The following is a 24,980-nucleotide window of genomic DNA, read 5'->3' on the forward strand; positions in this document are numbered from 1 at the left end:
GATGGGGAAACAGTAGAAATAGTGTCAGACTTTATTTTTCTGTGCTCCAAAATTACTGTAGATGGTGATTGCAGCCATGAAATTAAAAGATGCTTATTCCTTGGAAGAAAAGTTATGAGCAACCTAGACAGGATATTAAAAAGCAGAGACAGTACTTTGCTGACAAAGGTCTGTCTAGTCAAGGCTATGGTTTTTCCAGTGATCATGTATGGATGTGAGTGTTGGACTGTAAAGAAAGCTGAGTGCTGAAGAATTGATGCTTTTGAACTGCAGTGTTGGATTAGACTCTTGAGAATCTGTTGGACTGCAAGGAGATCCAGCCAGTCCATTCTAAAGGAAATCAGTCCTGAATATTCGTTGGAAGGACTGATGTTGAAGCTAAAACTCCAATACTTTGGCCACCTGATGCAAAGAACTGACTCATTTGAAAAGACCATGATGCTGGGAAAGATTGAAGGTGGGAGGAGAAGGGGGTGATGAAGGATGAGATGGTTGGATGGCATTACTGACTCAACGGACATGAGTTTTATTAAACTGAGTTGGTGATGGACAGGGAGGCCTGGTGTGCTGCAGTCTATGGGGTTGCAAAGAATCAGACACGATTGAGCAACTGAACTGAACTGAACTTGCTGTGCAAAAGATTTTAAGTTTAGTTAGGTCCCATTTGTTTATTTTTATTTTTGTTACTCTAAAAAGTGTATTAAAAACATGTTGCTGCAACTTATGTCAAAGTGTGTAAAGCTTTGTTTTTCTCTGAAGAGTTTTATAGGGTCTAATCTGTAACCCGCAATCCTATCCATGCTGTTTTTGTAAAATACTAAGAAAGTTCAATTAAAGGTTGTACTAGTTATAAATTACTTAAATTGATAATGTTGGATGGCATCACTGACTCAATGGACATGAGTTTGAGCAAACTCAGGGAGATAGTGGTGGACAGAGTGGCTTGGTGTGCTGCTATCCATGGGGTTGCAAAGATTGGACTCAATTTGGCAGCTGAACAGCAACAAGGAGGTTTTAACCATGTCGTATTTTCTACTAACTTCTAGAGTGGTATTTCAAACCAAGATGGATTTTTCTGGGCTTCATCTGAGAATTTATAACCTTATTACCATTTGGATAATTACAAATCTATAAATGAAATCTGATGTTTACTATAGATTTCTTTCTCTCTTTTTTACTTCTAGTCTTCAGTGTAAGTCAGTCCACCAAGCCCGTAGATTCTACCTCTGACATAGGTCTCGAATTTTTATTCTGAATCCTCACTGCTAAAGCCTCCAAGTTCAGGTTTAATCCAACCTAAACAGTGCTACCAATAATTTTTACATAGTATTCAGTTTTGATCCTGTTGCTTTCTTGCTTTAAACCTCTCAATGACTTTCCATTCTTTACAGAATAGAGTACAAATTTGTAGCATTACAGATACCCTTCATATAATCTGGGCTCTGTCTCTTACTTCAAATCTGATGCTATTCCTCCCAAATCTAATTTTCCCATCTTTCCTACCATTTATATTTGCTTTCTCTCTCTCTCTCTTTTTTAAAAATCTTTCTTCACATGTGTGTGGGGTGTTTGTGTATTTGTATGAGTGTGTGTATTGGCAGAGTCTAGGTGGTGGGAATATGGGTGCTCACTACACAATTCTTTGAATTCTTCAGTATACTTGAAAATGTTAATGTATGCACACATATACTATTTAGAAATGGACACACATACCCCTTTATGTAAGTATATAGACTGTATCTTCTAAGCTATTTGAGAAAAGGAATTTTTTTCTCAAATCCTTTGCACAATACCTGAATGTTTATGATGTAACCATTTCCCTGTGTTAAATTCCCTTTGTTCGAAATATCTAGTGTGGTTTCTGTTTGTCAACTAGACTCTTAATGGTATACCTGCTTTCCATACCATGTAAGAAATTTAGAATAATTTCAGTCTACTTAACTCCACTTATGTGCTATCATCGTTCATATTCTAGTTCTATCATTGTATCTTCAATTCCATAAATCAGATTTTTATTTTATATAGTCATTGTTGGTTTACATTTATTTTCCTTGTACATCATTTCTTCATGCTTCTCAGACCTTCCTTCATTTCTTTTTCTTCTTAAAGGTATAGACTTTAGAAAGATATTTTCTCTGGTATATCATTTTAGGTTGGCATTTAATTTCTATCAATAGCTGTAAACTATTATTTTATGTCTTCTGGATTGCCCTGTTGTTGAATAGGCAGCTGCCAGTCTAATACTTAAACTGTGCTGATATTCTTCCCTTTCTCCCTAGCTGTTTTTAACAAGCTGTTTGTCTACAGTGTTCTGTATAATGGTATATGTTTCTTTTCATTTGATCTGCTTGGGATTTGTTGGGTTCCTGAATCTGAGATTTGTGTGTTTCATTGATTATGAGAAGTGCTTAGCCCCTCTCTTCAATATTGCTCCTCCTGTATTCTCTCTTCTGTTTCATTTTGGTGTTCCAATTAGACAAATAGTAATTTCTTCAAGTCTTTGTCCATTTCTCCAATAATTTCTTTCTGCGTGTCCAGTTTGCTCTTGACCATGTATATTATATTTCTAATTCTGCTGTCCGTCTACCTATCTATATATGTATATTTCTTTACTACTATAATTCATGCTTAGTTTTGTTAATCTTTGACAGTCTCTTGCTTTAGTCATTCTTTTGATACCTTTTAAATGTAACTTTACCTATAAAATATACTTTTTCACATTTTGTGCAACATAATGACAACAAATGAAATCTTTGCTATGCTAATCCTAGTTTTTTTTCTCACTCATGGTGAGTTTCTTTTTCTGCCTGTACTTTGTGATTTCTAATTGTTGTACGTTTTCACTGGAACTTTATCTATGGGAATTATTTTAGTGCCTGGATTTAAAATGCCTTCTTTCAAAAAGGATTTGCATTTGTTTCTATAACGTGCCTGAAAGCATTGTTAATCTGAGGCCAATTAAAATTCATGCTTAGTTTTGGCAGGGTCACATAGATAGTATGGTTTCCTGCATCAAACCTGTATGAGAGCAATAGGAATTGTTTTTTTTTTTTTTTTAAAGAATATCCATTTCCCTTCCCCCAGTCACCCCATGCCAAAGGCAAGTCAACAAATTCAGCTGTTATGGATGACAACTTTTGAGGTTCCTGTCTTTAATCATGTTTTTCCTGATCTGACTGACTACTTTGTAAGAGTCCTTAGGCCTTTTCTTGAACTCTTATTAAAATCCAAGCTTTACTTCACTAGGATGATGAGAACCCAATAAGTCCTTTTGTTCAGAAAAGCAAGACCATTCTCAGAAGCACAAAGGTACAAATGTCCACTTATATCTGTGATTTCTGTCACATGCACCATGAATGCACTGCCTCCCTCCCTAGGCCCCAAGTGCAAGTAAGTCTGAGAAATCTTGCTTTTTTGTTTTTATTTTCCCCTTAAGCTTCCTCTTAGTATAAGCATGAAAGAAGGAGATTACACATGGAGTATTAAGTTAGTCAGCCTATCTTGTCAGGTACTTAAAGACTTCAAATATCTCCTAGCTAATTTATTTGAGGTGTTTTGTAGCACTGTGATTTTTTATAACTAATTGTTATCTCTTCTAGAGTTATTTTTTTGGAATTATAATTTCCTAGAATGTTCTCCAAAGATATCACACACACAAAAAGACAGTTACAGGCCAATATCACTGATGAACATAGACACTAAAATCCTCGATAAAATACTAGCAAACCAAATCCAGCAGTACATTAAAAGAATCATACACAATGATTAAGTGGGATTTAGCCCAGGGATGCAAGGGTTTTTCAGTATACACAAGTCAATCAGTGTGATACACAACATTAACAAATTGAGGAAAAAAACTGATCATCTCAATGGGTACAGAAAAAACTTTTAATAAAATTCAACATCCTTTTATGATAAAAACTCTCAAGAAAATGAGGATAGAGAGAACATACTTAAACATAGCAAAGGCTATATATGGCAGTCCCAGAGCTAACATCATACTCAGTGGTGAAAAGTAGAAAGCATTTCCTCCAAGATCAGAAATAAGATTCTCACTGCTTTTATTTAACATCATTTAGTACAGAGTTGGACACGACTGAAGCGACTTACCAGCAGCAGTAGCAGCAGCCAGAGCAATCAGAGGGAGAAAAAAAAAAAAGAGTGCAAATTGGAAAGGAAGAAGTAAAACTCACGGTTTCCAGATGACATTGTGCTATACATAGGAAATCCTAAAGATGCCACCTAAAGATGCTCTTTGATGAATTCTGCAAATTTGCAGGATACACAATTAATATACAGAGATCTATTGCATTTCTATACATTCACAGTGAACAGTCAGAAAGATAAGGAAACAATCCCATTTACCATTGTGTCAAAAAGAATAAAATAACTAAGGACACAAAAGACCTGTATTCCAAAAACTATAAGATTCTGATGAAAGAAATTGAAGATGACACAGATGGAAAGATATACCCTGTTCTTGAATTGGAAGAATCACTATTATTAAAATGACCATATTACCCAAGGTAACCTACAGATGCAGTGCAATCTCTATCAAAATAACCAATAACATTTTTCACAGAACTAAAACAATTTTAGAATTTATATAGACACACAAAAGTCCCTGAATAGCCAAAACAATCTTGACAAAGAACAGAGCTGTAGGAATCAAGCTCCTTGACTTCAGACTATACTGCAAAGCTACAGTTATCAAAGCAGTATGGTACTGGCACAAAATCAAGGGAATAGGATAGAAAGCCCAGCAATAAACCCATATTCTTATGGTCAATTAATCTGTGACAAAGGAGGCAAGAATATACAATGGAGAAAAGACATTCTCTTCAGCAAGTGGTGCTGGAGAAACTGGACAGCTGCATATAAAAGAACGAAATTAGAACATTGTCTGTCATTATGTACAAAAATAAATTCCAAATGGATTAAAGGCCTATTTAAACCCAAAAATGTTAAACTTCCAACAAGAAAACAGGCAGAACACTCTTTGACATAAATCACGGTGATTCTTTTTTGGAACCCTCTTCTAAAGTAAAGGAAATAAAAGCAAAAATAAACAGATGAGATCTAACTGAAAAGCTTTTGCATAGCAGAGGAAACCATTGACAAAACAAAAAGACAATGTATTGAATGGGAGAAAATGTTTTCAAATGATACAACTAATAAAGGATTAATATCCAACATATGTAAACAGCTCATACAACTCAATGCTTTTTTAAATTTTTAAAATAGCCCTAAGAAATGAATAGATACTTTGCCAAAGGAGAAATGCAGATGGCCAACAGGCACATGAAAAGATGCTCATTATTGCTAATCATTAGGGGAATGCAAATCAGAACCACAAAGAGGTATCACCTTACATCTCTCAGAATGGCTATCATCAAAAAGCATATAAAAAAACAAATGTCTGCAAGGAGATGGAGAAAAGGGAATCCTTGTACACTGTTGATGGGAATGTAAATTGGTGGAACCACTGTGGAAAAAGTATGGAGATTTCTCAGAAATAATATGACTCAGTAATTCCACTCCTGGGTATATATCCAAAAAAAAAAACCCCAAACCACCAATTCAAAAAACTGCATGCACCCCAATGTTCATAGCAGCATTGTTTATAACAGCCAAAGTATGGAAATGATCTAAGTGTCCATTCACTGATGAATGGATAAAGAAGCTGTGGTGTGTATGTGTGTGTGTATATATATAATAGAATACTACTCAGCCATAAAAAAGAACAAAGTTTTGCCATTGTAGTCACATGGGTGGATTTGGAGGACATTGTGCTAAGTGAAATAAGTCAGAAAGATAAATACTATATGATACTGCTTATCTGTGGAATTTAAAAAGTAAGACAAATGAATATAACATAAAATAAGCAAAGTTGTTGAAAACAGAGAACAACCTAGTGGTTACCAGTGAGGAGAGAAAAGTAGAGGGAGGGCAGTATAGGTGTGGGAGAGTGAGGTACAAACCGTTGAGGGTAAGCTAAACTCAAGGATGTACAATACAACGCTAGTAATTGCAAATATTTTGTAATAACTATAAATGGAAAGTAACCTTTAAAGATTGTATAAAAGTTTTAAAAAAATTGGAAATAAACTAGAGAAAGTAGCAGGTTGAAGAGAAAACAGCTGAGATCTAAAGAATATAGCACAGTGTTTTCCTAATCTCTAAATGAGTAAAAAAGTGGGCTTTATAAAACAAGACATTTCTAAAGTTGAATTTCTGACTTGGCATATACTTGTGACTTTTCAAAATTACTTAGCCTCTCTGAGTATGCTTTTTTATTTGTAAAATGAGGTTATATTACAAAATTTGTGAGTTCCTTTGGAGATTAGATAGCAGAAATTTCGGCTGCTTAACTGAGCCCTGACATGTAATTTTATTGAGCCCTACAGTTTAGCCTAAGCACTACTCAGGATTTATCTTCACAATAACACCCAATTTGTGGTTAGGTAATTATAACAGATATTAAGTATCTGATTAAGATCACACCAATAAGTAACAGTCACAGGATTTTAACTCAGACATTCTGACCTCAAGAGCCCAGACTCTTAACCATTGTGTTCTTTCTTTCTTTTTTTAAATTCTATTTATTTATTGGCTGTGCTGGGTCTTTGTTGTTGGGTGCGGGCTTTCTATAGCTGCAGCAAGTGAGGGCTAGCTACTCTTTGACTTGGTGTATGGTCTTCTTGTGGAGCACAGATTCAGGTAGTTGCGGCACACAGGGCTTATTTTCCCTGTGGCATGTAGAATCTTCCCGGATCAGGGATAGAACCTATGTCCTTTGCATTGATTGATAAGCGGATTCTCAACCACTGAACTGTCAGGGAAGTCCACCAGTGTGTTATTTCTTATGTTCTTAAAATTCTTTCAAAACTCAAGATGTAGTTTTCCGTGGAAACAGTATTAGACATTATAGTATTATTACAAATTCACCGACTGATTGAATGGATATTTCAGTGTCCTGGACAACGTGCTTTAATGTGCAAGAATTTCTTATTTAGTATCTTTAATAGTTTATAATCTAGTTTCTATGTAAGTGCTTATAGAGACAAGGGATTTTATTACATTTTTAAGGTAAACCATTTAATTTTTAGATAACTCAAATTTATAAGGAATTTCTCTTTTCCTGTGTTAAAAGTTTTCCTACCACTACCTTTACCCATTGTTTCTAATTCTCTACCCTTTGAAAAGATTGTGAAAGGACAGCTTCTTTCATAGTTTTTTAAATGTTTAGGCAAGAATCATTTCTCTTTCTCACTGTAGACTAAACACCATCAAATATTTTATAAGCAATACATTTCCATACGTGTCTCTAGTGAGGACCTTTTAACTCTGATTGCATTCCAGTTCTTTTAAAAAATGTGCTTACTAGAAATTAACTTTATGTACCAGATTTTGTATAATTTTAAGTTTTTTCCAAGAGTCTTATATCATTTATGTTTTAAAAACAGGGGAAATAGAGGAAAAAACATAATTGTTCACAAATCTGAATATACTTTTTAGTCATTACTGTAATGTTCATTTGATTTATGTATTCAGCAAACACTTGTACACTGACTAGTTCTAGTTAATGTTTATTGGATTTATTATGCACCCTGCCCTTTTCTAAGCTCTTTACACATAACATTTAGTCACAATAATTCTGTGGGGTAGAGGTCATTTTCACTATTTAGCAGATGAGAAATACGAGGCACAGAGCTATTAGGTACTTTATCCCATATCTCATGGTTTGTACTAAATCTCAGGGCCAAAACAGATTCAGACCTAGGCATAACCCCTGAAGTGTGTGTGTGGGGGTATGTAATACCGTAGGGACTTCCCCAGTGGTCTAGTGGGTAACACTCCACACTACAAATGAAGGGGGCCTGGGTTTGATCCCTGGCCAGGGAACTAAGATTACACATACCACAGCCAAGCCTGTGTGCTGCAACTCCTGAGCCCACACAGTGCAGCTAGAGAAGCCCTTGTGCAGCAACAAACACCCAATGAAGCCAAAATACATAGTAAATAAAAATATGATAATAATTAAAGGAATTACTTCTTAGCAATTAAAAAAAAGAATTTAAACAAAATTTTAATTGTTTTAAATTCTTTTTGTTTAAAGAATTTAAAACAAATACCATAGACTGTGGTATTAAAACAAAATGCCATAAACTAGAAATTTGTTTCTCGTAGTTCTGGAGGCTGAGAACTCCAAGATTAAGGTGCCAACATAGAGTTATAATGATGGCCCTCTTCCTCATTTGTAGACATCTTTTCACCATATCCTCACATAACTAAGGGAGACTGCCATTATGACCTCATTACTCCTGAAAGCTTCACCTCCAAGTTTTCTCACACTAGAGATTCAACATACGAATTTTGGGGGTGAACAAACATTCTGTCCGTAGAAATATGTTTAATAGTTCTTTTGTGTGCCTGAAAAATTATCTACCTTTTATAGTAGTTTTAAGTGTATGTCACTTATTAAAAAAATCAACTTTTGGAGCAGCTCATTTGTAATATGAGAGTTCAGTAACAATAAAAACCATTCATGAACTTCATCCTTGTGGCTCAGAGGTTAAAGCGTCTGCCTCTAATGTGGAAGGGGTTCAATCCCTGGGTCGGGAAGATCTCCTGGAGAAGGAAATGGCAACCCACTCCAATATTCTTGCCTGGAGAATCCCATGGACGGAGGAGCCTGGTGGGCTACAGTCCCTGGGATCGCAAAGAGTTGGACACGACTGAGCGACTTAACTTTCCAACTTTCACTTTCTAATAACTCTAACTTTACCTATTTCCTGACGTGTAAAGTGTGCCTAATATCTGTCTCAAATGGTTGTTTTTCTTAAAGAATTAATATGCATATATACACATATTTGTGTGTATAAATTATACTGTTAAATGTGTAAGTATACACACAGGGTCTAGGATACCTGTTTACAAGACTTATAAATGGCTAAAAGGTAGCATAGCACAGCAGTTACTAAGCTAGACTTTGGAACAGAACTGACTTACTAGCTGTATGACCTTGGGCAAGTTTCTTAACTTCCCTGTGCTGTAGCTTTTTTTCTGTAGTATAGGTATAATACTTGTTACAGGGCTGTTATGAAGCCTACAGAGTCAAGAAAGTCCTTAGATCGTTACACCTTGTAAAGTAGCTATATAAATTATAAAATGGTATTATTTTTTATCAGTATATAACGTATCTGTATTTTTGTAAGTTCATTAACTTGGTGTGGATAAAACACAAAATTGTGAACTTCAATATGAGGAATTTTAGGTATGTGGTCAAATTATTAGGTGTGTTTCAGCAATAATGGATAACCAAGAATAATTAGAAGGTTGTATTTGAAGTTTTTGTTTCCAAATAAAAGTACCATGGTATGCTTTATGAAAAGCAGTGGACTTGAATTTTTGGTCTTCCTACACCCCCTGCCATCCTAGTAGAAAATAAAATGTGAAGGCTTTATGCATACACTTAGATTATTACTTAATTCATGCTAGTATGATATTTGAAGTACCCTTAGTCCTGTTTATAAGTAATTATTTTAGAGTTTGTTTGAGAATGCTTTATTTTCTAACCAGTCAGGTAATAAGTAGGGAATTTAGTTTAATTGTTGAACAGATTAGTCAAAATGATTTGATTTAATTATAAAGTAATTGTGCTAGTAAAACTTTGAACAGTGATTAAACTCAGACTCCGGTTAGTCACTTCTGTAGTATCCTTGGCAGGTGGTCCTACAACTCCACTTGAATATTTTCCTGACTTAAATTCTCATATTATCTGTAAGCATGAAAGTGAAAGTGAAGTCGCTCAGTCTGTCTGAATCTTTGCAATCCCATGGACTGTAGTCTACCAGGCTTCTCTGTCCATGGGATTTTCCAGGCAAGAGTACTGGAGTGGGTTGCCATTTCCTTCTCCAGGGGATCTTCCTGACCGAGGGATGGAACCCAGGTCTCCTGTGTTGTAGGCAGACGCTTTACTCTCTGAGCCACCAGGGAAGACCATATAATAAATTCTCATATTATCTATAAGCATAAGGAGATTCTATTTGAATGACTTTAAGCTTATCTCAAACTTTATAATTCTTTATTCTTTGAAAATATTAACTTGCAATTTTAAGCAGCAATTCATCCTAGTAAATAATTTTTAACATGCTGTTTGACTTACAGATTGCCCACGGACTCCAGATACTCCCAGTAGTGACTCTCGTTGTTCCACCAGCAATAATAGGTTGATGGCCTTACAAAAACAATTGGATATAGAACTTAAAGTAAAACAAGGTGCAGAGAACATGATACAGATGTATTCGAATGGATCCTCAAAGGTAAGTACAGTAAATAAATGTAGGTGTATACTGTTGATTCTCGTTATTCACAGATTTCCCCATGTGTGAATTAGCCTACCTGATAAAATTTATTTGAAACCCGGAATCAGAATTTGTGGCACTTTCACAGTCATTTGTGGACAGGGTACAGAGGTATAAAAAATTTATCTGATGTGAATGTTCACAGTCCATGTGAGCAAGATGATACTCTTCTTGTTTAAGCTCTTATACTGTAAACAAGTATCCTTTTCATGGTCTATTTAGTACTACATTTTTTGCATTTTTATGCTTTTCATGATTTTACTGCTTAAACACTGTATTAGGATTTCTGAAATCTCTTTAACCTCCAAATTTATAAGTATTGACATAAAACAAGTTGGAAACTAAAGATTTCTAAAGTAATACTTTCTAAATTGCTTATTTCTACCAAAATCAATTAGTACAATTTTTTTAAGTGGAATTGTCTGAGTAGAGGGTGCAGAGGAACTGTCCATAGAAAACTGCAACTTTTCTGTAAATTTATAGTTGGTCTGTTAATGAAACGAAAAATTTATTTTAAAAGATTTAAGCTATAATGAGTTTTCCATCACTACATACAGATCTTTAAGAAAGCACAAATGAAAAGAGAAGACATTCAATTGTTAATGATTGGACTCATCTTTGGGTGCTTAGGGCATCTGGTATGGGCATGTTACTCCTAATTGAAAACCAGAGTTATAGGGAGCACTTGTTACTAATGGGAATGTGTCCTTTTTCTGAGATATAATGTGAAAGAGAAAATGTTAGGAACAACCAAACCAGTTTAACATGAAGGTCCTTTCCAGTCTCAGATTCTATAGTTTTATCATTTTCAAAAAGTTTTAGAAAGGTGGATTTATTATAAAATCCACCCTTTTACTTTCATTTTATTTATTTTAAAGGTTTTTGTCTCTGTGAATTAGTTTCTTCCATATTTTAATAGAGATTTCATAATTTCAGAATAAAAGTGAGTAGGAATTTTTTGCTTTTAAGTTTAGCAGGAATTTAAAATTGGGGGAAGAGAAGGGGACAGTGGGAGTCTTTGCTTGGAGATATGTACCCTACCTACTTGTGTGTGTTTATGTTATAAATAAGATTTTTTTAAGCTTAATTGTGAAAATTAGTTTCATTATATACCATATTTAAAAATAATTTTAAAATTATATTTAGAGAAATGTATTGTTCCTACTTGATATATTATTTACATGATCTAATACTTAATAGTATACTACTTCACTAACTTTGAACTTTTATTATGGGGTAGTAGAGTTGGTTTTTCTGTGTTATTATTTTTAGTATTGATCATCAGTTTGAGTTTTTGGTTTTTTTCCCACTTTTATCAAATGTTATTTTGGGCTTCTTTTTTAAAAGGCAAATATGGTGTTCTTGAAGCTGTGATGTACCATATTATGCTGAGAGTTTTGAAATGAAAACATTCTGGAGTAAACTTTTACCTAGGGTTGATGGATTAGATTGAGAGATTGATGAATCCTTGAAGTTAAAAGAAAACTAGCCTGCCAGGCTCCTCTCTCCATGGGATTTTCCAGGCAAAGATACTGCAGTGGGTTGCCATTGCCTTCTTCAGGGGATCATCCTGACCCAGGGATTGAATCTGCACCTCCTGCATTGGCAGGCAGATTCTTTACCACTGAGCCACCAGAGAATCCCCAATATTCTGATACATAGGATGAGTAAGAGTGCCAGAGATTTCACCGTATTCTCAAAGCGGTCTGTAAGCAACACTCTCCCTTCCCCAAGTTTAATAGATTTATGGATGTATTGAAAGGAAAACATAACTTATAATAACCACAGGTTGAAAAATAAACAGGCCTGTGAGTAGCCTGATAAAACAAATGGATAATTTCCAGTAGCCTTTTATTTTTAATTAGATTCATTAATTTGAGAAGGGGTCTAGTTCAATATCCAGAGCATATCAGCAGCCTATCTGAGATAGGTCTGTCAGTTATTCTTGTCTAGATTTGGTTCTAATAGTAATATTCATCAGTTCTAGAACTTATTTTCAATGAAAAGCCATGACCTAATGGGGAAATATCTGAATCTCCAGAAAGGCACAGTAAGACTTTTTCTGAACTTTAAGCAATGAGGTATAGTGAAAGGTATAGCTAGCCTAAAGACAAACCAGATTATAAAAACTTGGTACAAAATTAAGCAGTTGAAATTCTATCTTAAAGATGTGTGGAGCTGTTGAAAGACTTTTAGCAAAGAAAATACATGTTCAGATTTAAAATTTAGATAGTTCACATCCATCTTCCTCAGATTTGAAAAATTAATGAGAGGCTCAAGTCTACAGACAGCAAGTTTAAGGAAGCTTTTGTAGTAGTTCAGGTTAAACACGCTTAGAGCCTCTTATAGCACCAGTAAAAAAAAAGAAGACAGAGTCAAGCAGTTGTGGTATGATAAATATGTGCTGTCTGGATATGAGGAAGAAGGAAGAATCAAAGATAATTCTTAGATTGGTTGTGTGAATAGACTGATGAATGGTAGTATCCTTCACAAGGATAGGTGTTTCTTAATGAGGAGCAGATTTGGGGATAGGTATGATTAATTCAATTAGCCAGTAGATAGTCCTCTTCAGAGTTTTGGTTCTTTGATTCTGTGATACAGTTTTTACCCTTGTACATGTTAGAGCCTGAGTTGTCCTTTTGAAAGATAAGTCAGATATTTTCACATGCTTATTAAAAACCCTGCAGGAACTTTCTAGTAATTTTAGAGCAAAATCTTTGAAAAGAGTCCTTACTGTGATTCTGCATGTTCATACATGATTTACCCCTGGCTACCTTCCTACCTTAGCTTCTAAAACTCTCTCATTCTCTCTCATTACACTCTAGCCATATTGCCTTCTTTACTATCTTTTGGACATACCAAGCACACTTAGCTCAGAGCCTTTGCATTTACTGTCTCTACCTAGATAGCTCTTCTCCTAAGTACTTTCACGGGTTTCTCACTTCATTACAATCTCTGTTCATATGTACCACTTCGAAAAGTTCTTCATTACTATCTTATGTAAAATAGCACGCCCTGCCTCTCTTTATCCCTTTTCACTGCATTACCTCTACCTGAAGTGATAGTTTACACAATTTCTTTATCTGTTTTCAACATTAGAATGCAAATTCATGGCTCTTAAGTAGTACATTGATTTTCAGAATAATTTCTGAGGGCTTGATAAGACATGTTGAAGAAATATTCCCTGTTCTTATATTCAGATGACAGACCAAGGTGTTCATTAATATATTGGATTATTTCTAGCGTCTACCACTTTTGAAAAAAACTGCTTCTTTGTTTTTTCATTCCCTTTCATCATTGAAAGTACCTGACCATCTATATAAAGGCCTTCCTTTCCCAGTCTTTTAAAACAGATAGCCAGTGGGAATTTGTATGACTCAGGGAACTCAAACAGGGGCTCTGTAATAACCTAGAGGGGAGGGATGGGGAGAGAGGGTCAAGAGGGAGGGGACATGTGTATACCTATGGCAGATTCATGTTGCTTGGCAGAAACCAACAAAATTCTGTAAAGCAATTATCCTTCAGTAAAAAATAAATTTAAAGATCACATATTCCAATCTTATATATACCAAGGGAACATTTCATGCAAAGATGGGCTCAATAAGGACCAAAATCGTATTGACCTAACAGAAGGGAAGATATTAAGAAGAGGTGGCAAGAATACACAGAAGAACTGTACAGAAAAGATCTTCATGACCCAGATAATCATGATGGTATGATCACTCACCTAGAGCCAGACATCCTGGAATGCAAAGTCAAATGGGCCTTAAGAAGCATCACTACAAACAAAGCTAGCGGAGGCGATGGAATTCCATTTGAGCTGTTTCAAATCCTAAAAGATGATGCTGTGAAAGTGCTGCACTCAATATGCCAGCAAATTTAGAACACTCAGCAGTGGCCACAGGACTGGAAAAGGTCAGTTTTCATTCCAATTCCAAAGAAAGGCAATGCCAAAGAAGGTTCAAACAACCACACAATTGCACACATCTCACACGCTAGTAAAGTAATGCTCAAAATTCTCTAAGCCAGGCTTCAACAGTACGTGAACCATGAATTACAGATGTTCAAGCTGGGTTTAGAAAAGGCAGAGGAACCAGAGATCAAATTGCCAACATCCACTGGATCATCGAAAAAGCAAGAGAGTTCCAGAAAAACATCTATTTCTGCTTTATTGACTATGCCAAAGCCTTTGACTGTATGGATCACCACAAACTGTGGGAAATTCTTAAAGAGATGGGAATAAGACCACCTGACCTGCCTCTTGAGAAATCTGTATGCAGGTCAGGAGGCCTTAGTTAGAACTGGACATGGAGCAACAGACTGGTTCCAAATAGGAAAAGGAGTACGTCAAGGCTGTATATTGTCACCCTGCTTATTTAACTTATATGCAGAGTACATCATGAGAAATGCTGTGCTGGATGAAGCACAAGCTGGAATCAAGATTGCCGGGAGAAATATCAATAACCTCAGATATGCAGATGACCCCACCCTTACGGCAGAAAGCAAAGTGAAGTGAAGTGAAGTCGCTTAGTCTTGTCCAACTTTTTGTGACCCCATGGACTGGCTCCTCAGTCCATGGGATTTTCCAGGCAAGAGTATTGGAGTGGGTTGTCATTTCGTTCTCCAGGGGATCTTCCTGACCCAGGGATCAGACCTGGGTCTCCCACATTGTAGGCAGATGCTTAACGTCTGAGCTACCAGGGAAGCCCATAGAAGAAGTAAAGAGCCTCTTGATGAAAGTGAAAGAGGAGAGCGAAAAGTTGGCTTCAAGCTGAACATTCAGAAAACTAAGATCATGGCATCTGGTCCCATCACTTCATGGCAAATAGATGGGGAAACAGTGGAAACAGTAACAGACCTTATTTTGGGGGGCTCCAAAATTGCTGCAGATGGTGATTGCAGATGGTGAAATTAAAAGATGCTTACTCCTTGGAAGGAAAGTTATGACCAACCTAGACAGCATATTAAAAAGCAGAGACATTACTTTTGTCAACAAAGGTTCATCTGTTCAAGGCTGTGGTTTTTCCAGGGGTCCAATGAGAGTTGGACTATAAAGAAAGCTGAGCACCAAAGAATTGATGCTTTTGAACGGTGGTGTTGGAGAAGACTCTTGAGAGTCCTTTGTAGAGTATAGAATGCTAATTACTTGTAGTCAATTATTTTATCTAGTCTGTTAGTCTGTGTTCTCAGTCACATCTGATTCTTCCCAGCCCCATGGACTGTAGCCCACCAGCCTCCTCTCTTCATGAGATTTTCCAGGCAAGAATACTGGAATGGGTTGCCATTTCATTTCTTCCTCCAGGCGATCTTCCTGACCCAGGAATCAAACTCGCAGCTCTTGCATTTTCCTGCATTGGCAGGCAGATTCTTACAACTAGCACCACCTGGTCTGTTAGGTTGAACCAAATGAAATTGCTGTTTGTTTAGTTAAAATCAGTCAAATATTGGCATGTTTTTATGGTTCAACCTATTTATGTAAAACTTTTCTCATAATCTTAGGATAAAAATCAATATTTTTGTAATGTATAAACCAAGTCTTATACTTTGGATTTAGCTTTTCTCTTGCCTTGAATGTATTAGGTGCTCAATAAAAAAGCCCATTGGATGCCTGAGAAAATAAAACTGATAGTAAAAATTCATTGAATGCTGGAAAGCATTAGACTGACATTCAGTAACTGTCAGTTGCCTGTGATAGGTAGCATCCAATGTTAGTTTTAAAAACCTTTTTCACACTTAAGCATCTGTGCAGATCTTTCAGAAGTCCATGTGGAAACATCATTTACCTTTTAAAATGAAATATAAATATTTGTCTTTGCATGTTAAATTAAAATAGTTAAAGGTATTTCTAAAGAAGTAAATGACAGAAGTACTGTCTACACAGTGATAAAAGTAATAAGAGGAATAGCTTATTTGAAAAGCATAGTATTTTAAAAACATTTTACTTAATATTTATACTTTTACATTAGAACTTCATTAAAATAATTAATCATTGTTTTTATTCCTCTAAAAGGGAACTTTTTAATGGCAATCATGCTAGGCAATATAATTTTAGTTTTATCTAATGCTTACAGAAGCTCTCTATTGTAGAGAATGGTATTCCTATTTATGTGATTTCTTTAGGAAACCTATATATCCCATTAAATTAGAAGAGAAGTATTAATATTTCTATTATTTTAATCTGGTCTCAAATAGAAAAGTTATTTCGAATCTTTAGTCTTATTTTCCTAATACTGGATAACAGGAGGAAATTTTAAAGTTTTTTTCATTTTAAACTTGGAAGATTAATATGTATATTCATAAAAGCATATATAATGAGTCATAGACAAGCAGTTAGATTCAAACTAGTGTCCTTAATGGTAAAGCATAGTTTTAAAAAAATATACTGTGTGTGTGCACGTGCCTGCATGCACAGATACACACACACACTTCATGTAAATGAATATTTAAAGGACTTAATAAACTATTTAAGCCCAGCTCCTTAATGTGAAATCTGAATATTTTATTTAATAAACAACAAAATCTGACCAGATGCTCGTTCCTAAATTATTAACTGTAGGAATAGGAGAGAAATGAAAGAAAAATTCATATATTTGCTGATTGCTTTTGCCTTCAATGCATGTTAACCTAGTTTGGTGTTTAACGTGTTATATTTTTTACTTCACTTTTTTTTCCTTTTATATATTGTCTCTCCCATCATAAATATCTCCATCCTTCTCTTTCTTCAGTGTCGTGATATATTGTATGTGTTTGATTTATTGAAATGATGCTGCACATCTGATGCCTGTCTCTTAGCTTCTAGTATTTTCAAATTAGTAACAGACTGCCTTAGTGTTAAAAGTAGAGATGCGTAAACAATATGAAAAAATTGGTCTTTCCTATGATTAAGTGCTTTCTAACTTGATTCTTAGTTGTATTTATCATTCCCTTTTTTTTGTAGATTGAAGTGTATTAGACTTTGACAGCTAATATAACTAACTAGGAGATGGCATTAACTTCTGTTACTTGTCTCATGACTTTTTAAAAAAAAAACAGAACCCTGTATTGGTTACCAAAGAAGGCAATGGCACCCCGCTCCAGTACTCTTGCCTGGAATATCCCATGGATGGAGGAGCCTGGTAGGCTGTAGTCCATGGGGTCGCTAAGAGTCGGACACGACTAAGCGACTTCCCTTTCACTTTTCACTTTTATGCCTTGGAGAAGGAAATGGCAACCCACTTCAGTTTTCTTGCCTGGAGAATCCCAGGGACGGGGGAGCCTGGTGGGCTTATGGAGTCGCACAGAGTCGGACACGACTGAAGCGACTTAGCAGCAGCAGTAAGCAGTATATTGGTTACTGTGGCTGCTGTAATCGGTTAACAAATTCATTGGCTTAAAACAACTCAAGTTTATTATATTACAGTTTTATAATTGAGAAATTGGAAATGAATTTCACATTCTGGAGTATGTAGGAGAAAATTTGTTTCCTTGCCCTTTTTAGCTTCTGGAGGCTGCCATGTTCCTTGGCTCATGGCTCTATTCCTCTGTCTTTGAAGCCAAAAACAGTGGCTCCCGTTCTTCTCACATGATCTCCTCTTCTTCCTTCTTTTCTACATTTAAGGACCCTTATGATTACATTGGGCCCGTCTGACTCTGTATTTTAAGATTGGGTGATTGACAGCCTCAGTTCCATCTGCTATCTTAATTCCCCTTTGACATGTAAGGTAACAAATTCACAATGTTTGGCGGATTGCCCCATGGACATCTTTATGTGGATTGTTATTTTGCATACCACAATTCCTAAAATGGTAATTTTTTTGTGTTTCAGTGTTACCAGAACTAGAATGAGAAGGACATTATTTCTTAATTCAGGCCCTTTCTTGAAGTCTTAAGACATATAACAGAAGTTTGTTCAGTAAAACTAACTCCCTAGCTTTTAACTAATGGAATTGTTTTTCTTATTTTCCATCTGATCAGTTTGATAGTTTTTGAAATTAAATATATCTACACGTATATATTTTATAGTGCTCAGAAATATATTCTTTTGACCTTTGTTTTTCACTTGCTGATATCATTTGATGTTACTTAGAAGTTATAAAAATGTTTTATTTGTCTGTGTATCTGCTTACCTTTTCAAACTTACTTTTCATAGGATCGAAAACTCCATGGCACAGCTCAGCAACTGCTCCAAGACAGCAAGACAAAAATAGAAGTGATACGAATGCAGATTCTTCAAGCAGTCCAGACCAATGAATTGGCTTTTGATAATGGTGATGGAACAGATAAAATTGTCATTTCTTACTATTATGGGCATATATAGTACTAAATTAATTTTATATAGGAAAGAAGTGGTGGTTCAGAATTAAGGAGGAAAGAGGCATACTGTTTTTTATCTTGAGTTTTTATCTTTGAGTTTGGGTGGCTAAAATGAAAGATTCTGTATTTTAACATTGTGTCTGTTAAGTGTTTATTTACTTCAGTGTTTATTGATTTTTAAGTACTAACTTTTCTTTTAATATAAGAATTACTTTCTTTTTCTTGAGTTTTAGTCACTATGTATTAGAAAATCAAATAAATGGTTCAATTAAGTTTTTTTTTTCCCTCCTCTAGCCAAACCTGTCATAAGTCCTCTTGAACTTCGAATGGAAGAATTAAGGCATCATTTTAGGATAGAGTTTGCAGTAGCAGAAGGTGCAAAGAATGTAATGAAATTACTTGGCTCAGGAAAAGTGACAGACAGAAAAGCACTTTCAGAGGTAATTTTAAATAAAAATTTTAGCTTAATAAATATTCAAAGAATATAATTATTTAAATGATAATGTTATCTTTTCCCTATGTAAGGCTCAAGCAAGATTTAATGAATCAAGTCAGAAGTTGGACCTTTTGAAGTATTCATTAGAGCAAAGATTAAATGAACTTCCCAAGAATCATCCCAAAAGCAGTATTATTATTGAGGAGCTTTCACTTGTTGCATCACCAACACTAAGTCCACGTCAAAGTATGATTTCTACCCAAAACCAATATAGTACCCTGTCCAAACCAGCAGCACTAACAGGTATGTAGCATATATCTTCCTGATTTTTTTCATGGATTTTTAATCTATATTTGGTTCTGATTTAATAATAATAAATAAAAATGTGTTTATACAGTTTTTAAGTATTGTGGTAAGATAGAACAGAATTTATTATTTTAACCATTTTTAAATAATGGTTAATAACATTTTAATAATAACCAGATAATGGTTAATAATACTTAATTATATTTTAAAATAATCAGAATTCATAGGCATTTAGTATATCCACACTAATTGTACAGCTCTAACTGGTTTCTAGTTCTGGGATATTTTCATCACTCTGAAGGGAAACCCAGGACCCATTAAGTAGTCATTCCCAATTCCCCCTTTCCCCTCAACCTCTAGCAGTCAAAGTTGACTTTCTGTTTCTATAAATTTGTCTATTATAAATGTTTCCTATAAATAGAATTTTATAATTTGTGGCTTTCTTTGTCTGATTTCTTTCATTTTTCTGTACTGTTTTCAAGGTTCATTCTTATTATAACATGTATCAATACTACATTCCTTTTTATAGCTAAATATTCTGTTGTACAGGTAAATGTCTGGTTTTATTTATCTGTTCATTAATTGATGGACGTTTGGGTTATTTCCACCTTTTGACTACTGTGAATAGTGTTTCTGTGAATTTTTGTTTGAACACCTTTTTTCAGTTATTTTTAGAATATACCTAGATGTATAATTACCAGTTCATATGGTAATCTTATGTTTATATTTTTGAGGGACCATCAAACTATTTTCCATAGGGGCTTCATCATTTTACATTTCCAACAGCAAAGCATGAGGGTTCCCATTTTTCTGCATTCTCTTCAACACTTGTTACAGTAAGTCTAGATACAAACATGTTCCTAAGTCCAGTTGTTCATAAGTCTAACAAAGTTAGCCTAGATTACCAAACACAGTCAGTTGTATAATGCTGTGCTGTAATAGGTTTATAATGTTTTTCACACAAATAATACATAAAAAACAAAACATTTTTAATCTTATTAGTACCTTGAGAAGTATGGCTGTACAGTACAATAGCTGGCATACAGGGACTGGAATCAAGTGAACAGGCAAGAGAAGTTACTGAGTGGAGGAGGGAAAGAAGGTGGGAGATGGCAGAGTTGAAGGATTGTCAGCAATAGGAGATGGAAGGCAAGCTGCTGTTTCACTCACGCCTCATGTTGATGGCACAGGTTCTGGTTCTTTGCTGGATTCAGTTCTATCTAGCTCCTTGAAAAAATGATTCAGTGTTTATGCTCAGCCTCTCAGTCATGTCCAGATCTTTGCGGCCCCATCAGCTGTAGCCTGTCAGGCTCCTCTGGCCATGCCAGTGTCTGGTTAGTAGCTCTTTTCTTTTCTCATCATAGATGACACCATAGCATGGGATTGCTTTCTGAATGGTTGTTGGAACCTTTCGTGTACTGTTCTGTGTTCACGTCCTGGCCTCAAAAACTAATAGTGCTTCCTCACATAAAGAAAATCCCCTTGCCATTTCCTGCAGCATGAGCCTTTTCAGTTCTTCAGTTACTTCTTCTTTCTCTTGTCTCTGTTTGTCCTTTCTCTGGGCCTCCAATTCCAGTAGGTCTTCATTAGTTAGCTCCTCATATGGAACAACAAGTTCAGTGAAGTCATCCTCTTGCAGATGTAGCTTAAAATAATGATACTGTGCTACTGTACTCTATATAGTGTGTGCATGCTAAGTCGCTTCAGTCATGGCCAACTCGTTGTGACCCTGTGGACTGTAGCCCACCAGGCTCCTCTGTCCATGAGATTCTCCAGGCAAGAATACTGCAGTGGTTTGCCATTCCCTCCTCCAGGGAATCTTCCCAACCCAGGGATCGAACCCACATCTCGTATGTTTCCTACATTGGCAGGCCGGTTCTTTACCACTAGTGCCACCTGGGAAGCCACTCTGTACAGTACAGGTACAGAAAAGTCACAGTCACTTGTAGAGGATGCATACACATGACAGTATACCCCAAACGCATGAACTAACGTATATGAGCATGATTGGACATGAACGCATGTCACATCTGTGAAAGTTCTCAACTTGAAGGTTCCTTTGCGAGGAATTTACTGGATTTTTCCTTTTTTTTAAAAAATTTAAGTTACTGCCATCTTAGCTTCATTTTTGACAGTGTGGTAGTGGTAGCAAAGTCTCCAACTGTTTTTGTAGATTTGCATGTATTTCCTTTCAGTTATATAAATTTTTGCTTCATATGTTTTCAGGCTCTGTTGTTCAGTGCATATATGTTTATAATTTTTATATCTTCTAAATGGATTGACTATTTTATCAAAATATAATAACCTTTTTCTACTGCAACAATTTTGGATTTAAAGTAGTCTCTCTGATGTTACTGTAGCCATTCTGACTCTCTTTTGGTTACTGTTTACACTGAGTATCTTTTTCTGTTCTTTCTCTTTCAATTGATATATGTCTTTGGCTCTAAAATGAGTCTTTTTTAGACAGCATATAATTGGGTCAGGGTTTGGGTTTCTTTCAATCCATTCTGTCAGTCTCTGCCTTTATTTTGAACAGTTCAATCCATATATGTTTAAGATAATTACTGATAAGGTGCAGTGCAATTCTGATGCTGGCTACGCAGAGTAAGGTCAGATTTCATAGGTTTATGGCACAGTCCCCCACAAGACTGCCTTCATTTCAGACACAAGCTGTAAGCTTGGGGTTTCCCCAACCACTCATACTTCTGACCAACTGGCTACAAATTCAGGGGTTCCTACCACCACCTCAGAACAAGTCACAGAACTTAGGAAAGCTCTGTATTTATAAGTAAAGTTTTATTATAAAGGCTACAAATTAAAACCAAAGAAGAGACACTTAGGGAGAGATCTGGCTGTTTGCCTGTTGTCAGCATGCATCACCTTCTCAGAACATCAATTTGTTTTTAGCCAGTAATCTCACTTTAGCTGTGAGTATTCAGAATTTTTATTGTGGCTTTATTAGTGGCTTGGCCAAAAGGTTTGTTCGTTTTTTTCCATAAGATGGCTCTGCTGCTGCTGCTACTGCTAAGTCGCTTCAGTCGTGTCTGGCTCTGTGACCTCATAGAGGGCAGCTTACCAGGCTCCCCTGTCCCTCGGATTCTCCAGGCAAGAAAACTGGAATGGGTTGCCATTTCCTTCTCCAGTGCATAAAAGTGAAAAGTGAAAGTGAAGTCACTCGGTCGTGTTCGACACTTCACGACCCCGTGGACTGCAGCCCACCAGGCTCTTCTGTCCATGGGATTTTCCAGGCAAGAGTACTGGAGTGGGGTGCCATTGCCTTCTCCGAAGATGGCTCTCAGTTCAGTTCAGTTCAGTTCAGTCGCTCAGTCGTGTCCGACTCTTTGCAATGCCATGAATTGCAGCATGCCAGGCCTCCCTGTCCATCAGCAACTCCTGGAGTTCACTCAGACTCACGTCCATCGAGTCCGTGATGCCATCCAGCCTTCTCATCCTCGGTCGTCCCCTTCTCCTCCTGCCCCCAATCCCTCCCAGCATCACAGTCTTTTCCAATGAGTCAACTCTTCTCATGAGGTGGCCAGAGTACTGGAGTTTCAGCTTCAGCATCATTCCCTCCAAAGAAATCCCAGGGCATGGCTCTGGTAGCACTTAATTGTCTTTAACTTCATTGGAAAAAATTTTGTTGGATTGTATTGTGACAGCTGTAATATCAGCATGCATTTTTTAAAAACTTGTCAAAATTAATGAATTTTTGTGTAGCCATTTTAATATTGAAGGGGGCAGGAAAGAAGTAGCATTTCAGCATGTTATGCTTTATTATTTCAAGAAAGGTAAAAATAACAACTGAAACCAAAAAAAAAGAAAAAAATATGTGCAGTGTGTGAAGAAGGTGCTGTGACTGATCGAATGTGTCAGAAGTGGTTTGATAAATTTTGTGCTGGAGATTTCTCACTGGATGATGCTTCATGGTGGGATAGACCAGTTGAAGTTAATAGCAATCAAATCAAGACATTGTTTGAGATCTGTCAATAGTATACTATGCAGGAGGCAGCCGACATACTCAAAATATCCGAATCAAGCATTGAAAATAATTTCCACCAGTTTAGTTATGTTAATCACTTTGATGTTTGGGTTCCACGTAAATTAAGCTTTCTGGACTATATTTCTGCATGTGAGTCTCTACTTAAATGTAACAAAAATGTTTTGTTTTTAAAACAAATTGTGATGGGCAATGAAAAGTGGATACTGTGTAATAATATGAATGGAAGAGATCTTGGAACAAGTGAAATGAACCACCACTAACCACACCAGAGGCCAGTCTTCTTATAAGAAGATAATATTGTATAAACGGTAGGACTGAACTCTTTGCAGAAAACCAAACGTTTAATTCCATCAAGTACTGCTCTCAGTTAGACCAACTGAAGGCGGCACTCAATGACGAGCATCCAGAATTAGTCAACAGAAAATGCATTATCTTCAATCAGGATAGCCTAAGACCACATGTGTCTTTGATGACCAGGCAAAAACTGTTACAGCTTGACTGGGAAGTTCTGATTCATCTGCCTTATTCCCCAGACATTGCACCTTCAGATGTCCATTTATTTCAGTCTTTACAAAATTCTCTTAATGGAAAAAAAATTTCGATTCCCTAGAAGACTGTAAAAGACATCTGGAACAGTTCTTTGCTCAAAAAGATAAAAAATTTTGGAAAGATGGAATTGTGAAGTTGACTGAAAATTGGCACAAGGTGGTAAAACAAAATAGTGAATATGTTGTTGAGTGAAGTTCTTGGTGAAAATGAAAAATGTGTCTTTTTTTTTACTTATAAAAAACCAAAGGAACTTCTTGACCAACCTAATATATAGGAGCGAATGATTGACTCATTGGCCACTTGATTGAAATCAGTCTCTAGGCCCCGACCTTTTCCAAAAGACCATAGTTCTGACTGATAGGTGGGTCAAAACATGAGCCCTCTAACCGAATGGTTGGTCTTTGTGTTATAGCCAGCCCCTATTCTGGAACTGTGTACAGGCCTACTGTGAGTCATTTTGTTAGCATAAACTCACATGTGGTCTGAGGAGTCCAGCATGAATAACAAAGATACTGCTGTTACTAGGGAACTGACAAGGGTTTAGAAGCTCCCTCTTAAGAACCAGGGAAATAAACCAGCCAGATTCATTATTATGGAACAAAAAGGCTTACTTCTACCGTTTTGCTATCTGTTTTCTGTAAGTCTTAATCTTTTCTTCTGAATTCTTTTCTTTTATGTTTGATTGAATTTTTCTAGTTTACCTTTATTTTATTCTTTCCCTGACTTCTTTTCTGTATATTTTAAAATTATTGTTAGTGGTTACTCTAATGATTATAGTTAACATCCTAAATTTATAACAGTAGGTCACAAAAACTCTGCTCCTATACGTCTGTGCATCCTCATCATTATATTTTTGTTAACATAGATTATGTCTTTATGCACTGTGTGCCCATTTGATTAGATTGTATTATATATTGTACTACAATTATTGTTTTATCCATGTCTTTTAAGTCATAAAGTAAACACGGAGTTACAAACTGAAAATATATTAATAGTGATACTGGCTTTTTAATTTACCTATGTAGTTAGT

The 24,980-nt window shown here is 35.9% G+C and overlaps 1 protein-coding gene across 2 annotated transcripts in view; it reads left to right on the forward strand.

Annotated features, from left to right (window-relative positions):
• PKN2 (protein kinase N2) overlaps positions 1–24,980 on the forward strand; it is a 141,874-nt gene that overhangs the window by 59,205 nt on the left and 57,689 nt on the right. For both annotated transcript variants that reach the window (XM_012175410.4, XM_042250738.1), the window contains exons 3-6: positions 10,171–10,325; positions 18,496–18,613; positions 18,954–19,099; positions 19,185–19,398. In XM_012175410.4, the coding sequence (XP_012030800.1) occupies positions 10,171–10,325; positions 18,496–18,613; positions 18,954–19,099; positions 19,185–19,398 (633 nt within the window). The remainder of the gene's footprint in view (positions 1–10,170; positions 10,326–18,495; positions 18,614–18,953; positions 19,100–19,184; positions 19,399–24,980) is intronic.

Source organism: Ovis aries, chromosome 1 (genome assembly GCF_016772045.2).
Source record: "Ovis aries strain OAR_USU_Benz2616 breed Rambouillet chromosome 1, ARS-UI_Ramb_v3.0, whole genome shotgun sequence".
Classification (NCBI taxonomy): Eukaryota; Metazoa; Chordata; class Mammalia; order Artiodactyla; family Bovidae; genus Ovis; species Ovis aries.